This window comes from Pleurodeles waltl, chromosome 4_2 (assembly GCF_031143425.1).
Source record: "Pleurodeles waltl isolate 20211129_DDA chromosome 4_2, aPleWal1.hap1.20221129, whole genome shotgun sequence".
Classification (NCBI taxonomy): Eukaryota; Metazoa; Chordata; class Amphibia; order Caudata; family Salamandridae; genus Pleurodeles; species Pleurodeles waltl.
Window position 1 is genome coordinate 59,979,000 of NC_090443.1, and position 18,925 is coordinate 59,997,924.

Consider the following 18,925-nt stretch of genomic DNA (forward strand, 5'->3'; position numbering starts at 1 on the left):
ATCAATTGATTGATTGATTGTACAAATACTTAAAAGAACAGCTTTTTAAGCTCCCAAAGCACTCTTTCTAGAGATGCAGGGATTTTTAGAACAATCAAGAGCCTATCCAAGGAGTCACATTCCTCAGGTACAAGTCATTCAGATCCCAAGGTAGCTTCTTCTCAGGTACACAGCAGTAATAGCAAAACAGGTAATAAAAGAACCTGATCGGTGTACAGTGACAGCCCATCCTCATCGAATTAGGAACTTAGCCTGAAGGAGAACAATGTCATTCCCACACCACATTATGAGAAAGTCATGGTCCTTTGCCAATCATTCTGCTGATTTGAAAATTGATGCTTGTCGTTCCTGGCGATTTCTCTGAAACATCAGTCAAGGGCATCTTTGCCAGCTACTTACTAACCCCTGGTGAAACAGATGCCGAGTGTGAATCTCTGAAGCAGACAGATCTCAATATCCATGTTGTTACAAAATAAAACACGACAAAACTGCCCCCACAGGTGTAGGAGATGCATCTTGTGTGAGACACAGCAGACAAAAACGATAAGATAAAGAGTCGCACAGAGACCTACATTTTCCTGCATACCTTAACTGAACCCTGCTCCCTGCGGGAATAGTGCATGAAAGTATTTCATAATGCCGAAACCTGCAATCAAATGCTTTTTATTAATTCGTGTACTCTGCGATAGGCGTGTTCCTTTAGCACTCCATTAAACAGGTTGTGAAGGAATGGTTCCTCCCAGGCCCGCCAAATGTGCCAAGCCCCTGTTGATGAGTAAATTGGCTTGGTTAGCTGCCTGTGACCCAGCCTACCTGCCAAAACATATAAAAGCAGATGCCTGCTTTAATAATCAAAGGGGAACTGTCTCCTTTCCTTTCGGCTCCTTTGTGCACCTTACCTTTACTGAACATTCCTTGCTTCGGCTACTCTTTCAGGAGCTCACCATGAGTTACTCTCAACATTCATACTCTCAGTCTGAAAGAAGAGGCAAGGGTTTCAGCGCTGCCTCTCTGGGAGGAGGTGGAAGAGTCAGCTTTAGCTCCACTTCTGTGTCTCACGGTGGAGGCGGTGGTGGTTATGGGCGTACCAGTGTTGGTGGCGGCGGTGGAGCTGGTGGTGCAAGTGGTTTTGGCAGCAGAAGCCTCGTTAGCTTAGGGGGAACTAAACGAATTTCCTTCGGCATAGGCAGTGTTCGGGGTGGGGGTGGTTTAGGTGGAGGAGCAGGGGGCTATGGCAGTGGAGGTGGTAGTCTTGGTGGTGGAGGTTTCGGCAGCGGAGGAGGTTTTGGAGGTGTTGCTCCTGCCTTCCCAGTTTGTCCTCCTGGTGGAATCCAACAAGTGACCATTAACCCGAGCCTCCTGACACCAATCAATGTGGACATTGACCCTGCCCTCTCCAAGTTGCGAAGCGAGGAAAGGGAGCAAATCAAGACGCTCAACAACAAATTTGCTTCATTTATAGACAAGGTAAGCCAAGAACCTAATTTCTTTAGTTCTTATAGACACATCTTTTAATTTGTGGTTCACTATAATGTTAAGTAATGAAATAGGCTCTTTTTAGTTGGTAGAGTCTGTTTTTTCAAAGATGTATTTTTTACTTATAACGTTGAAAATACAAATGCATTAGCAGTCAAAAGGACTGACATTACTATCAGCAATACAACAGGTTTAAACAGTAGGAACTGTTGATTTTGAAAACTCTTCTTAGATTTGTAAATACTTCAGTTTGAAAAGATGCTGATGGTTGTTGCTTAGTGAACATGTTCTTGTGCCTCGATTCTGGGATGTAAGTTCTTCATAAATGTCCTAATTTGTATGTGTGTATGCAATGAAGGTTTTAATAAACTGTGCTCACTCACAGTAGTTCCTGAAACTTTGTCACTCATAAACTCACAGACCCTGCCCGAACTGGGAAGGCAGCTGGCTCCATTATGTTGTTCGAAGATGTTGAAAGGTCTTCATGGCTGATATATGTCGCTAGGTGAAAAAGTCACACATGAACAAGCAAATGTTTGTGGTTAGTGTGATAGAAACTCTCCCCATCCCAAGTGCTCCCACTGTAAATGGAAACAGGTAGCGAAAGTGATGAAATGAGAGATCGTCGTGGTCAAGTGAAGCATCTATTGCACAGAGACTTAGCTAGCGTTTCTCCTGTGAATTTTAGGTCCGATTCCTGGAACAGCAGAACCAGGTGCTCGAGACCAAGTGGAATTTTTTGCAGGAACATGGCCAAAAAGGGACCAAAAGGAGCAACCTTGAGCCCCTCTTCGAGACGTACATTAGTAACCTGAGAAGGCACCTAGATCGGACGGTTAATGAGAGGTCCCGCCTGGATAACGAGCTGCGGGGCATGCAGGATCTTGTCGAGGACTACAAGAAGAAGTATGTGAGGGGCTGTCTGGAGGGGGGCGGGGGTGCTGCGCGCCTGCGCGATAGGCCGAGTGTGGAGATGGGGAACTCTCCTTGGAAATCAGGACAGGCCGCTAGCTCAATTCATTGTCAAGCAGCAAGTGCAGCGCTGACAGCAGAAATGCACACAAAAGAGGTTCTGGTCGGTGTGAACTGGAAAGATAGCAAACAGGAAATGGATTGTACAGTTTGACCCTTTTCTTATTCAGAATCAGGTGCTCAAATGGGTTGGAATTTTAATGGCATATTTTATATTGTAACAAAGAAGTAAAGTGTTCCGTGTAATGCAGACAGGGTGTAGTTGATTTGCTATCAGATTCATACAGTAAATATGGAAGGGTAATTGTGTTCAGTGCATGTGTCAGGTTTGGGATCGTGCACAGAATCGGGGTCTTGACAATGAAGTGCTGCACTAAAGGCGAACACAAGGATGTCTTGCGTTTTGGCTGATACCTACATTACAAAAAAAGCTCGTGGTGCGAATCTGTCATGACTTAACCCCCCCAATCTGTATCTTACTCCAACAGATACGAAGATGAGATCAACAAGCGCACAGCCGCAGAGAACGAGTTTGTGGTGCTGAAGAAGGTCAGTGGTCTGAGAGGCAATAGCGACAGGGGACGCTGTGTGCATGCCCCGAGGCTGTGTTGTGATGTTCAGGGGTCCAAAGGGGCACAAGGTCTGCTCTCCTTATCTGGAATGTTAGGTCTTCTTGCACCGTGTCCATGAGTCTGAGTCTTCTGACTAGGAGTGCTCTGTGCCCCTATCCTCCTGTGAGGACAGTATCTTGGCAGTGTCCAGGATGAAGAACAGTAGAGAGGAGAATAGGTACCAGAGAAGGGAAAAACAGTGCTCAGGACAATGGAAGCCCTCAACATGCAACAGCTGGGGCTCAGGGATCAAAAACAGATGTGCAAATTCACAGAAAGAGGAAGGTTAAGCCTACGAATGACTGCAGTGATAGAGAAATATGACAGCAGGTGTCATGCCGGGGGACAACGTGGTCAGCACCATTGCATGAGACAGCACCTGAGTATGTTGAACATATTATAATGCATGTGAGCAGGGAGGTTCGACCTGATTTCCTGCAAGTCCATAAAGGGGAAATCCTCTCGATGTTTCTGAAGTAGGAGCCAGTGTTTAGTTGCCCTGAAAAGGCCACCAAGGAGCAATCTAATTAGATCTATCATCCAATGCACTAATAACGTATTGTGATTCTTTCTCAGGATGTTGACGCCGCCTACATGAAGAAAGTGGAACTGGAGGCTAAAGTGGATAGTCTAACTGATGAGATTGCGTTCCTCAAGAGACTATTTGACCTGGTGAGTAACCTGTAGTTCCACTCATATTGAGCACTCTTCACCAAAGAAGTTAGGGCAGCATCCAGCTCCTATGATGCTGTGAAGCACAGGTACACAGGGAGAAGGTATGCACCTCTTCTAGTACTAAGAACCCCAAATGACAAAGGGCAGGGCAGCATCCTGTTGTTCAGCAACTGAGAGCCCCTAGCCCAAGAGGGACTATGAACTTGCAGTTCTGATAGAAATGAGAGAAACCTGATCAATCGCGTTAGAGGCACTTCTGGATTCAAAAGGGTGGCATGCCTATCCAATGAGCAAAGTGACAGCTGCTTCAGAACAGAAAACCCATCTAGAAAGTGTTCAGAAAAGCAACCACCTCCTACAGAACTGATTACCCTCAATTCAAGAAGGATAGGGAAACTTTATTTTCTATATAAGTAGGGGCTTTTAACCAGATATGATGAGAACGTATGTTTTGTTAAAACGGAGAACTCAGAATCAAAGACGGCAGAGGCACCTCTAATTCAGAACTGAGGATCCCTTATCCCAACAGGACCTATACTATATAATCTACGGGAATAGGCAACAATTGTTCAGTGGAGTATTACCCGTGCATTATTCATAGGCATACAATCATGGTGAGCCATCCTTCGTGTCACTGATAAGTCAGCTCTTCTGAAAAAATTAATATCTGAATAAACAGAGGGCAGGGAATAAAGCACACATAAATGTGTTTAATTGTGGACAACAATGTAATATATAAGCAAGAATTGTGGCTAGTGTGCCGTATAAGCGAATATGAGATAAATGTGCACATAAAAAGGAAAACAAGACAGACCCAATAGAACCAATAACAACCACTTTAAACAGTAAATTCATTTGTAGAGTTCAAATGGCTTGTTTTGCATTAGACTACTGGGACGCTTGGCCACGTTAGAATACAAGGCAGGTACGACTGTGACCATTTAAACAATGTTTTATGAATAATGCTACAGTGAGCCATTGTTTTCTGTTTATCACCTTGATTATCAAGGGCAAAGGTTTTTCCACCTGTTAAAGAACGGATCACACATTATTATTGAGTATAGAGGAACCTCCAGCTTCCGAAGAGCTGAGAACCCCTAATGAAAGAAGGCAGGGCAACATTTAACACCTATAGAAGTTATACTCAATAAGCATAAATAGCAGAGGGATTTCCCGTACCCATAGAACGGATCGTCCCTAATTAAAGCGGGCAGATGGATCCACCTACCAGTGGTGATCCATGAAAGAGACATGGTCATATAATCGGTCATATAATCTTCAGCACAATTGCATTGCCCACTGTTGAATCCTTGGGTACCTATATATTTAAACAAGCCGTGGCACGTCGCCTTTTCGTTCAGGTGCCGCTTTGTAGCCCTAAAGTTTGTAATGTATCAAGTCTATGTATACGTGTAATATCACCCAAAGTGCCTGACTAAAATCCAGAATCCATAAAACTAACGGGCAATAATGCCTGTACAATATGAGGGGTCCATGCAATGAACCACTGTGAAGTCCAAAAATGAAACAACATAAAAGGTGCAGTATCTGTGCTTTTGACAGAAGAAAAATAGAGAGCACATGATGAACAGCAGCAAGGACAGCAAAATGGGGGAGAACCAAGGTTTAGCGTAACATTTGCTCAATGTTGTGCTACTTTTACTGCAGGAACTTGCAGAAATCCAAGGACAGATGTCGGACACCTCTGTCATTCTCTCCATGGACAATAACCGAGTCCTGAATCTGGAAAGTCTCATCGCTGGTGCCAAAGCTCAGTATGAAGAAATCGCCAGGAGGAGTCAAGCTGAAGCCGAGGCTGCCTATGCAAGCAAGGTATGTGACACGTGATCTGGCACTAGCGGGATAAGGTGCATCAATGAAACTAGAGAAAGATATCATCTTCTGCTTGGCACATGATAACATAATTTAAATGCCATCATTTGCTTCATTGGCAACCAACATATCACACATACCAAGGCAATACTAACTTATTTCATTTTTGTTAAAAGCAAGAATGAGATATTTCAGAATTCACAATTGTAAAACAATCAGCAACATGAGATATTCTTTAGAATGGGGGCTGAAGATAAATATGTTTGTTACCCTAGAACCTAGGGTAAGATTTTGAATTTGGTGTAGACAGTATTTTGCTACAAACGTGGCAGAGTACCCTTTTTGCTAAACTCTTGGTTTGCCCGCTCTATTTAGTGTCAGGGAAACTTTCACAGACAGTCAACATACAACATGCTGTCAGCCTAAATGCCTCAGAAAACCCACCCTATTTAGGGAAGACCTTCTGACATAATTTTTTCTTGTTTGAGACAGAAAAGTAAAGCCTGACAGGAAAACACGGAAATGACCATACATGCTGGGAGAAAACTCCCAGTGTCCCAAAGACGTTTCCTTTATATATGTTTTTTTTAAAACACACTTCCACTTTGACAGAGTTTGTTTGTAAAACAAAAATCTTTGCTGTGTAGGCTTACTGATCATTGCACCAGCAAGGCGAAGTATTTCAGTGCCTTCAGAGCAGGTGCCATAGCAGCAGCTCCTCTATAAGCCCAGGGTTCTCCAACAGGTAGGAGGTGACTTCTGAATATGGCAGGCTCTGGCCCAGTAGGGGAGCAGATGTCATCCCTCTTCTGCAGTGGCTAAACAGTGTACATCTGGCTGGGTCTAAGTCAGACTTTAAGTACTTTACTTAAAGTGTAAACAACATTGTGTTCCTCACAGAACAATCAGCTACAACAATTACATATGTATGTATGTAGATGGTGAAATGGGAACCAGAGCCCCAAAAGATGAGGTAAAATAATTAACGCGATCACTAGTTTGAGTATGAATACGTTAAACATTTTTAAACTCATACATGTAAGTGTGCACAGCAACTTGTTTATAAGGATGGTAGGATGGTACATTCAGATGTTACTATTACCAAATGCAGTAGCATTCCATTTACTGGCCATGAAAGAATAGAAGACTAAGTCAGACCTGCTGGGGTGACCTGCATATCATAATATATGTCAACATCAAGCCTATAACTCACCAAGCCATCCTGACAAACTTGCAACTGCACAGATGTAGACACCTTTATGCCAGAAACAAACTAGCTGAGGTGATAATGATGCCATAAACTAAACAAAGTCCAGCTGCATTAATCTTACACTTATTGTAATAATGACCGGGCTCAAAATGAACAGTAGTACAGCATCCCTAAACTCATTCCACCCCCCCTCCACTACTGTAACCTCCCCCCCCACACACCCTCCACCGCCCCACCCACAACATCCAGCCTTGTCGTATGGGCACAGCTCTCCTCCCACTGCAGGTTTCCTAATGCCTCGGGCAGAAAAGGTCCTCTCTTCTAGCCACTAGATGCAAGGGTGAGCCTGGATGGGGTTATGTAAAGCATTGCTGTGAGTGTGCAGAAAGTGGCTGGTATTATGTTAAGTTTGACAGGTTCTTGCAGGGGGTCGCAGGGAGTAGTTAGGGAGGTGCACAGCGTGGCCGTAGGAAGGCTGTGCATGACCAGGGGTTTGTAGACTGTGGCAGGAAGCGGTTGGGTATATGTGCACTATAGCTGTCAGACTGCAGAACCTCGATATTATGTAGGGCATGATGGGGGCTTGCAGGGCATGGCTGGGCATCCTAGAGCCAGGCAGGGGGTCACAGCATAGCCGGTTTCTTCAGTGTTTATGTGAACATTTCATAGCTAAACTACTTCGAAGGGCAATATCTCATTTTTACTTAAAATTGTTTTTCTCAGATCTAATAGCCCTGTGCAAAAAGGGGGACCTATCACCCAGGCAATGATAGTTTACCTTACAACTCAGTTTAGTCTTTTGTTACAAATGGTTTGAGCGCTGTATGTTACCGTTTTTATCTTACTATCTAAAATGAGATATTCTTTAAAACAAAGTCCCAGGAAACTGATTTCAGAAACGTGTGTGTTTTCAAATTTATGGAAGCTCATATCTCAGCACTGTCACTTACTCTGAAGTGGCCATCATTAGAAATGTATAATTTACCTGGTCAGCAGCTGTCTTTTAACATAATTGTTAAAACTTGTAAGGGTCAGAACATATTGTTATTAGACATACATAATGAACCTAGTTCATTTCGGACTTTATCACTCTGCAATAGCTTAGATGGGTCAGTTCAATTACTTTATGATCGATTTGCTTCTTGGATTTCAGAATTTTATTTCCTCGGTTGGTGGCTTCATTGGTTGGTGAATGGCTCCCTATTTCCAAACTACTAAATATGTCAGTCAGATGTTAGAAAATCCACAGGGAAGCAATGCAGAAAGATGTTCATTTTATTTGTTTGGGTATGTGGATTGCTCTGCTCTACTGGATTTAGGGCCAGATGTACAAAGCGTTTTCATAATTGGGCCGTTTGCGACTGCAAACATTTTTTTTTTATGTTCCAGGCTCTATTTGTGATTCAGTAATCTATTACCGACTCGCAAAGTGGGTTTGAGATTCAGTATTAGGAAGCGGTGTGTTTTCGGCATCCCTTCCTAATACCAAATTGCAGTGGTATGTGTGAAGGTTTTGTGACTGAAATGTAGTTTGTAAAGAAAACCTTTCATATTTCTTTTTGAAACAGATCCCATTTCCCTTTAAGGAAAATGGGCTCCTTATAAAAAAAAAAAGATTGGTCTATTTAAAAGCAGTCACAAACATTGTGGTCGGCTGACCCCAGTAGGCCATCATCCCTGTGATTTTAGTGATTTCTAATGAGTTGCAAAGCGAGACCTACTTCATGAATATTAATTATGTAGGTCTATTTGCGACCCACTGGGACTCGTACAGTGTGGGAAACACACATTAGAACATGGGCATTTGCGATTACCAAACAGAAAATTGCAAAAATGTGGTATTTGGTAATCAAAAACCTGTCCCTGCGTACATTTGGCCCTTAGTTTTCATTAAATGACACACCTAATGACACATATATTATACATTCTTGATTCTGGTGGAACTCCAAGTGCACATATGGAATAAATGAAGGGTTTATGCACAGGTCCATCTCGTGAAAGAAAGGATGTGACTTTGATTGAAAAAAAAAAAACTTGGCTTTCACTGCCACTCCAATCTGATGCTATGACCACATACAAGGCCACTTTTTAAGGGGTGCGTTTAAATTAACGAATAGCAATTAACGGGAAGGCTTTATTGATCATTGCAGTTAAAAGGAATTTAAAATGCCACTGTTGGGAAAGTTCCCTGACAGGAGGGAATATGTATAAAAGTCTATAAAAGTAGTATTTTAGCTCTAATTGAACAAAAAAACTTGTCCGGGTAGTTCTTTGAAGCAGGCTTTGCTTGTAGAGGTATAGGTGAATACTAGCTTTCACACAATACAGAAAAATTGACAGAATACTGTTAACCAAAAATGTAAATAGTGTCATTGCTGTTCTCCAAAACCCATATCCATAACATGAGACACTTCTGCTTATATGTGACTCTGGCAGGATTCTCAGTGCCGGCACAAATAACGTCCAAGCTCAACTGCAAAGAGTGTAGACAGGGAAAATCTATTTTTTAAAAAACAAAATATGAAGCTCAGAGAGGGAGAAAATTTAGGAGTTAGATTCTTCGTTGTTGTGACAATAGATCTTATTACAGTGAGAAATCAAAGATCCCTGTCTCCATGAGATCCAAAGGTTGAAAACACCAAAGCATTCATGTCCAATTCGGGCTTTTAAATTTAAATAACCACTATGAAACTTCTGAATAACTTTCCAATTGCAGGAAGGCAAATATCAAAAATGTATGTTTTGTTTTCTATCCGCTAAATCGCAAAATTCAATGGGATTTTCATTTTTAAAGGCACTACATGCGTATTTGACTTAAACGATGCATTCCCTTTTAAATTGGGTAAATGGGTGTGTAAATCACTGGAAAGATAACAGGAAAAGGTGTTTGTAAACGAACTGTCCAGGAAAGAATCCACTGGGATTTCCGAGATTGCAATTTCAGGAAGTGACCAGATGACAGATGAAGTTGACTATGGTAGCAAACAGACTGATATGAGTAATTGCACATTTGTGTTGAGGATGTTTGGACGTTTTCTGTGCAGGCAAGGTGGACAGCAACACGATGTAGCTGAAGGCTCACTCACAGGTTTATTGGACATTCTATAAAAGTGTATGCAACAGAGTACTGTTGCACATCTTTAGGAAATATATGGCGCACTGGACACCTAGGCATGTGGTGCAGGCCAAATGAAGATCAGATAACAATCATCACCTCCTGTAAGCTATTTATACACTGAAACAGTGTACCAAGTACATGTCCCAGGTATGTAAACTAAGAACCTCTACATTTGAAAACCAGAAAGAACTCCAGCCTCAGGCCTCATTTACAAGGACCTAGTGGCATACAGCGCTACCAGAGCGTCATTTGTTTATGCTCCGGTGGCGCAGTGTACCAGCCATATTTACAATGCCACACAAAGCCACCTTGTGTGGCTTTTCATTGCCTTGTAAATGGGGACCACTTTCAAGCATAACACTGCATGAAAGGGATGTTCCATGGGTGTTGCTGTCCCACACAACACTCATAGAACTGGGAGGAATCTAATGCATTCCCAGATTTACAAGTCCAGGAATGTGTCAAATTCCTATGGCTCTTCAGGGGCAAGGTAAAAATGGTGCAACGGGGAGAAATAATATTATTTCTCTCATTGTTTTCCTCTTTCTATGTGTGCTGCATTCTGCAGCACACATAGAGGAAAACTCCATTAATGATTGTTTATGTGCAGGAAGGAGCCGCCTCCTGCACATAAACAAACATTCCTGCAATGCAGGCACTCTTGCACCATGCTGCAAGGGTGCATGCGTTGGCGCTAGGCTGCCAATTGTGCTACAGTACTAAGGAAAGTACAAGGACGCATCATATTGTTGTAAATAGAGCGCATCCCTGCACTTTCTTAATAGCTCAGTGTGGCGCTGGTTTGCAGCACCAGGCTGCATCATTTTGTTGTAAATGAGGCCCTACGTGAGGCAAGGAGGTGCCCGCTAGTGAAAGGTTCAGGCACAGGGAATGGTACCAGATTGTAGAGACCTATCTATTGTGTCATAAATATTGCTCACAAAAATATTACCTTACAAAGTTAATAACAGACAATCTACAGACAAAGGAGTGATATTTTTGTACTAGGTATTTGGGAAAATTATTTATGTCTGATGATATTTTCATTGTCCATTTTCTGACATATTACAGTTTCCAGTCCACATCCAAGTGAATGAAGGGAACTACCCAAATAATGTGGGGCATAGGGATGGATTGAGCATGCTGAGTGGTGAGCATGCTTGATAAAGTAGCACACAATTGTTTTCAGTAAATAGCACAAAATGGAGTTTTGGTCCAGGAACGTGAAGGTAGAAGATCTCATTTTTTTGCAAAAACAGTAGTCTGTATTAGAGAATAATAGAGTGCTTGCTCATGAGTTCGGAGGATACTATCTCCAGTGGAGGGTGTCCTAGATCATCTTCTGAACCTACCACAGAGGGACTTTCACAAATATGGTTATAACCTTCAAAGTCCATAACAACATGGGACCTCGGATGTGTAGAATATTTAAAATGATCACTCTTTAACCTAGGTCTCTGATCATACTCATATTACCCCAGAAAACACTGCACATCTTTTTATCGGCTATCCACTTACCTTGATCACCACAGATCTTTTCAATCAGACATAAAGTGCTTCAAAGGTCATCTGCCCTCCTGCCACCTTTTATTCAGAAATACGTGCATTTCAAACCTTTTTTCTGGGAACCTACTGACTTTGAAACTGCAAATTAACATCATACATTTATTGACCCCCTAAACACACAGGGCATTTATTGTGCAGATGGATACTGCTCTAAAAAGCTAGTCCTGCACTATGATGCTTATGCAGGGGGATCAATAATTAACCCTACAAACCCTGCTTATCCCACCCTGAATTGCTAACTCCAGTGCAATGCCATGCCTGACAAATCAAAATTGCCATGCATATTTCAAAGCGTTGCCTTCTTGGTTGATAGATAAGCCTGCATCATTTATGAAATACACCTGTGTCAGCCATTAAATTAATTTTTATATGTTTCCAAATCATTTGATGGCTTCATTAGAAAAATACCTTTGAACAACACAACATCGACACCCCGGAAACTCTTCCCATGCATTTGAGTCACAAAGTTCAGGATGACAGCAAATGCCAGATTTTCAGCCCTGAGGAGCATCAGGGGTATTTTGGAACCACATATTATTTCATAAGCACACCAAGGCTACAGAATAAGTTGTAAGTTGGAGCAAATCATAGTCGTGAAGATGGTGATGGATAAAAGTGAATGCCCATGCTAAATATAAACGTTTGTTCTTTTCATCTTTGTTTGAAAGTTGTAAGTATAAGCTTTTGTTCTATTCATTTTTTTGTGGTATGGTACGGCAGTGCAACTATCGCCAGACAATTATGTGAGCATCACTAGAGATAGCCTTTGACTCCACCCACATATTGGAAGGCACAAGTACTTGTTTTGATTGGGCAGAAGTTGGATGCTTCTACAAAAATGTACTTGTCCTCCACACAAAAATGTGCCTGCTCTCCACACAGCTGTGATAATTTTGTTTATTTATTCAGCTGCCTGAATTCAAACTTCCAGTGGCACACATTCAACACTGTTATGCCATTAAAGTGTCTTAGGTGACTAGATATTGTATGGTGTTTTTCTCTGGCAGCAGCATAGATAGGAGCAGGACAGTCATTAACATATATGGATGTTTAGGTCTGGCTTGACAGAGCAACTCTCACCTGCCCTTTTAACCTACACCAATATGTATTCTACAGTTCTTTCATTACACACAAATTCAAATTTCTTCCACATCCCATTTACTTGTAATGTTTCACATGACCATTCAACATTTCTTTGGAGCCAGAGCTATTAGCATGCCAATGCTTGTCTGTTGTTGTGTTCCACAGTTTCAGCAGCTTCAGGCAGCCGCTGGTCAGCACGGGGACCATCTGAAGAGCAGTAAAACTGAGATTTCTGAGCTGAACCGGGCAATCCAAAGACTGAAAGCAGAAATTGACAGCGTGAAAAAACAGGTATATATGTCTTGCCTAGCTATTATCACATGCACCATTTTCATAGCAGTCTTTACAGTCTTTGATGAAGAAGACTTCACTCTGCACATATTATGCTACATGTTCAAGTATGTGAGTTTTTTCCTGTGCACTAATTAAATCACTGCTCAGGCAGAGAAAGGTGCTCTCCTCAAATGCATACGTAGACTCCGGTGGAAATAACTTTAAAGAATACGCTGGGGCAGTCTAACTCCGTCCTTAAAAGCCTTGTCAAGTGGCTGCACGTCTTCAGAGATCTAAAGGTCCATTTCTTTAGGATAAAACTTCCTACTAGTTCTAGATTAACGGTTTATTCACACCCTTGGAATGCCAACAGAAGAAGAAACAGTCAAATGATGGAGCTCAATAAGCAACTAGAAAAAAGTTAATATTGATCATTTATAGGAAGCGCCCCTGACTGGGGGTAATAAAGATGCACCAAGATGTCAATAGCAAGTGCAGGCCTTTCTAGTTACCTCTACCTCTGATAAAAAGGGAATCACAGTAATACTGTCCATCCTTGGGCACGTGTTTAGAACTATGATTCACTAAACTTCACCCAGCGGCAGAAGGATGAGGATATCAGGCTTGTGCAACCCTAGCCGATCATACATGGAACTCATAACAGTGAGAGGAAGTCTCCAGATAAGACATTGGCTACATTGTACTATGAAACTTACGTATTCAGGAATTACACCTACCAGATATTAGTTGTAAAGGTGGTAGCAACCTGATAACGTTAAAAGCAGAAACACTCTAACTGATGTGTTCTACTTTTGTCCAGATTGCCAAACTGCAGACTAGTATTGCTGAGGCTGAGGAGCGCGGTGAACTTGCCCTGAAGGATGCCAGGGCAAAGTTGGCGGAGCTGGAAAAAGCACTACAGAAGGCCAAGGAGGAGATGGCTCGCCAGCAGAAGGATCACCAGGCGCTAATGAGCGCTAAGCTAGCCCTGGACATTGAAATTGCAACTTATAAGACCCTGCTGGAGGGAGAAGAACACAGGTGAGTGAACTGTGACAACGTGGAAGTGATCAATTAAATTGTATTTTAAGATTTTCCTTGTGGTCTGCTTCTGAAAATTATGTTAAAAGTCAGGTGACATTAGAAGACCACACATGTGCCCCAGAACGGCCTTGTGCTGGTAGTAGCGTTCATTTAAAATGTTATTAATAGTAATTTGACCTGAGTTTTTCAAGCTAGCACATGATTAATAGCAAGGTATCATCAAGAAGAATACATGAACATCCATGTAGATAAGTCACTATTACTTCCTGAATAAGAGGTGAAAGGATTCCTCCTACTGGTAAACTTCAAGCAAACGTCTGATAACTACAAAAGAAACAAGCATTTGCAATGCAATAGGACTCACATTTGCTTGAGTTAGAGTTATTGGTGTTGTAAATGCATAACTGGACATTTCTTGCCACATAAATTGGTCACCCCTGCAACATAATGTGATCCTCTCTGCCACATAATTCCAGTAGCCCTGCATATAACTAAAACATTTCCCTTTACCTTCTTCCTCTATCTGCAGCAAAAAATGAAAATATTGCCATTATTTAATATATTCTGACTCTAGACTATAAAAGGTCGTATCTTGGGAGCTTAGTCTAGGTGGGGCTATAAACGGAGAGGAGGGCAGCAAGCTTGGTGCTGTGCTTTAGCAGACAGCTGAGCATCACTTGAGGAAAGAGGGTCCGTTTTAGTGCTTGCAGAGGACTCAGAAGAGGTTAGACGATACTGGAAGTACTTATACACTAAAAAAATCCCTCTAATCAAACTATGTTTTCATTAGCCTGATAATATTCTAGTCCAGTCATGAATACTTCAAATGTAACAAACATGTAAATATATTAGTTGATCCACTATTTATTTCATTCAGAGGTAACGCTTTTAAATGTTTTGGAAAAGATACATTCCAGTCTTTAGGAGAAACAAAACACATTCTATACTTATATGAAGAGTTTTAAGAAATTATTAAACATGACACATCTTAACATTGTCATTGGCGCTTTAAAAGCGGCAAGGACATAAACCACTTGTTAGAACTTCAAAGCGGCATTGGCCGCCATGGAGCGCGAAGGGGAGAGAGAAAGAAAAAAGAGGTGAGCACACACAAAAGTTTATGGGTGATCGTGCAATAATACATGCAACAGGGTCAGTCTGCAGGTGAAACAAAACAGCCTCAAGACGGGACACACATAAAAGGTTTTTCAACGACATCAAGGGATTTTTGAAAGACAGGCCGGGTGGTTAAAGCCCACAGAATAGATTAAAACAGGTTGAAAAGCAGCGCTTACGCAATGCTATGCTCGACCCTTTTAAAAGGGAGTGGCTGAACTTTCAGAGGAAACAATTTCTGGGTCAATGAAATTAAATATCCATCCTTTATCAAATTTGAAAGAGTATGAAGAACCAATGTGTAAGGGAGTTGCACAAAGGACTCTGAATGAAGTTTGGATCTAAATTAGTAAATTTACTTTCAATAACATACACCTCATACAACTCGGTGTACTTAAAGGCTAAACAATGCACCTTGTATATTGACGCTGTCATGAATCTCTAGTTCATATGTAGCTGCGCCCTATGCACCATATCTCTCTGAACTCTATGATAATCCCTGTACCAAACCAATAATTTAATGACACTTCATCCGAATTATTATCATTTTACTGTGTTTTTAGTACAGTGTGGATAGCTGTTATGATGTGACCTCTGGGATATTATATAACAAAAAACACACAACCAAAAAGATGATCCTCAAAGGTCTGTGTGCTCATCCTCTTGTTCTCACCAATGTTCATTTTCTTTCTCCTACAGAATGTCTGGAGAGATTCAAAATGCAGTGAGCATCTGTAAGTATCTCAATTGTTTCTGGAGCAATGCTGCGTTTTGTACATTCTGTTGTAGGTTTCCAGAAAAGCTCAAGTGTAATTCTGATGTGCTTATTCTTGCAGCTGTGGTCAGCAGTGGTGGAAGTTACAGCTCTGGAGGAGGAGGCGGAGGATATGGCGCTGGAGGCAGTGGATTTAGTGGTGGCAGCGGAATTGGTGTGGGAGGCGGCAGTGGTGGATTCAGCGCTGGTGGTGGCAGCGGATATGGTGTGGGAGGCAGCAGTGGTGGATTCAGCGTTGGTGGTGGCAGTGGATATGGCTCTGTGAGTGGTGGAGGATATGGCTCTGTGAGTGGTGGAGGATATGGCTCTGGGGGTGGGGGAAGTATTGGTGGATCAGGCGGAGGAGGCAGAGGCAGCTCTGGGGTGGCAATAGTCCAAACAACCTCGCATAGTTCTTCAAGGCAAAAGATGTATTAAATGTAGAGTGCTGAATGGTTTCTCACCAACTGTTAACAATAAGCTCACTGTCTTATGACGTCAACACATGCAATCCTTTTTGTCTGTCTCTCCCTACTGAAAACTCACAAAATATGCCTCTGGAGTCATATTTTACACCAGCTTCACCAGAAAAGTGATAAATTGTTTAGATCCTCAAGCCATGCTTATAAGATTGAATGGTACTATTGATAATTGTAAATTCCACCCATGAAATCCCACTTGGGAGAGGAAAGGAACTCAGCTCCTGGAAACAAACAATTTTTTACACACATGCTGTTTTGTTGCTAAGTCTTGGTCTCCTTCACTGAATCTCTTTCCCGGGTCACTATAGGTGTCGGCTTTAGGACGGTAATCTTCACTCTTTCTGTACAATATCTTGTTACCCAGGGTGTTTTACGGTCAGTTACCATGACAGCTTTTTGTGAAAGCTCTGCAGGTTGGAGTAAGGTGAAATGATAGGCCCAACTTCGACACAGTATTAGCTATGCACAAATGAACCACAGTTACAAATCAGATGCAAACTGATTAGAGAAAGCAAAACAAAATCCCACCCTTTTGCATGGTCTTAGGTTGAGATCCTTCCATTCACATCGGAGACAATCATAGCCTTAGTACAGACAAGAACCTCTTTTATATAGAAAAGAAAACATATGCAATGGGTGACAATATTTTCTTGACCCACCATACCACAGAAACTAGTCCCTCTCTGAAATCATAGCTCTGTTGTTGGCCAATGTACTTCTAGTAACTGTGTGTAGCAGTATTTTCCACGGAGACTTATCTTCAACAATGTTGGGGCCTCGTGTATGTTAACTATCATGCATATGCTGCACTTCTTATCAGGCGCTACAAGCAGTAATCTTTTGAGTAGATTGTGTAACCTGTGCTGAGTGTATACCAAAGCCATTTTATCACCTGGACTGTACACTACCACCTACTCGACATTCTTGTATTATTATAACTGTTACGTACGCTAAACTCCTGCCTGTGGTTTGCATTCTTTCTTGGGTCGTTTTCTCTACCTGGCATACAGCTATTAAACTATATATGTCACAAAATCCACTTGTGTTGTCAAGTTGTTTTCTAAAGTCTTATGTTGTATATTACACAAAACTGATTATTCGAATGGATTAAAGGGATTCAACTGAAAGTTTATGTCATGAAGAAATAGGGACTGAAATACTATGGGCTTGATTAAGGGTATCAGTTATTGCAGCATGTGGACCGTTACAGTATAACATAACATTTAGTTGGTCACATAGTTACGCATTGACCTTCCCTACATGGAGGTTTATGTTAGATATGGGATGCAGGCATTAGTACCCATATGTCTGAATCCTCAGTTTGATTGATCGATTCATTCTAGTGTTGATTCAGATACCTACTAACATCGACTAGTCTTAAAGTGTAAATAGGAACTATTAAATACATTTCAGACTTTTTTGTGTTTATGAAGTTTTGAAGACATCCCGCCTGTACATATCTATCATTGTAAATTTTGCACACTCCTGCACCTTTTAGCACTATGCCATCTGCACCTAATTTTACTTTTTGTATGTGATGAACTACACCTATTTTGGAGAACAAATGGAGTAAAATGTTTCTTGTACCAAGAGAGAAAGTTACATTGATTGCATCAGAAAAGATTTCCACTGAACCATTTTGTTTATTGACACTTTGTACCCTGGTTAATGGACATAAGTGTTAGGTCTTGTAAAATGTGATGCATAATCTAGGACCCAGTTGCGTGAAAGGAGGAGCATCAGCAGATCTTTTCCTCGAAGTGTCCCATTCCTTACATGATGAACAAAGCTCCTAACTAATTTGGTGATGCCCAGCCACAGAATTAAGGGGCAGATTTAAGATCCGCTAGCACCTCCTTGCACCACACTAGCGTCATTCTTTTCACAGTAATGTGGCCCAGTGAGGCCACAATCACCACGCCAAATTTACAAAGTGGTTTAAATCATGCATTGCGCCACTTTATAAACCTTTGCGCTACATCGTGCCTGTGCCAGCCAAATGTCTGTAAAGGGGACATTCTCAAATTAGGGGGCCGAAAAAATAGTGCAAAGAAATCTAAGAGATCTCTTTGTGACATTTTTCCAGCACTTTTAATGCCTTCTCAGAGCAGGTGTTAAAAGGAGGTGCACAATTGTTGACAATGGGCCTCAATGGGGTTTGCAGGATTAGCGTAAAAACATTTTATGCTAATCCTGCAATGCTCCGAAAGAGGTTCAAAACTTTTGACACTAGTTCCCTAACTACTGCCATGCTGCAACGTAGCTTAGATAGGGCACACACATGGTGGCGTTAGGGAGGTGCTAAGGGGGTGCAAGGAAAATGGCGCAGCAGTTGGTGCAGTACCACTCTCCTTAAATCAGGCCCTAACGCACTTAGGTGAGGCCTCCACAGTAAGGTAACCTTGAGGTCTTGGTTAAAAATTTGAAAGACATATCTGGTTGAGCTAAAATCCGCAAAGAGAAATTGGAAAAAAAAAGTACTCCATGAAGTGCGTTGTGCCAATTAAAATGCACTGCATAGTTCACTGCCAGACAAGCCTGGACGAGCAGTGACCCACATAGCAGATGTTTTGGCAACATGAAAGACAGCCTTCTACAAAAGGAGGTCTAGCTCATAATATGGAAATGATTACAAAATTTATGCAATATGTTATTTATTTTGAAGGCAAATCTTTTGAATCAAAACACCCTCAAGTTACCTTGTCAGAACAG

General features: G+C 41.7%; 1 protein-coding gene across 1 annotated transcript; it reads left to right on the forward strand.

Moving 5' to 3' along the window:
• Positions 1-836: 836 nt before the first annotated feature.
• Positions 837-17,248, forward strand: LOC138292205 (keratin, type II cytoskeletal 4-like). Its single transcript, XM_069230651.1, has 9 exons — positions 837-1,467; positions 2,165-2,382; positions 2,937-2,997; positions 3,636-3,731; positions 5,403-5,567; positions 12,710-12,835; positions 13,638-13,858; positions 15,677-15,711; positions 15,814-17,248. Exons 1-9 carry the CDS (start codon positions 946-948, stop codon positions 16,167-16,169), a joined length of 1,800 nt encoding a protein of 599 aa, XP_069086752.1. The 5' UTR covers positions 837-945; the 3' UTR covers positions 16,170-17,248.
• Positions 17,249-18,925: the final 1,677 nt, after the last annotated feature.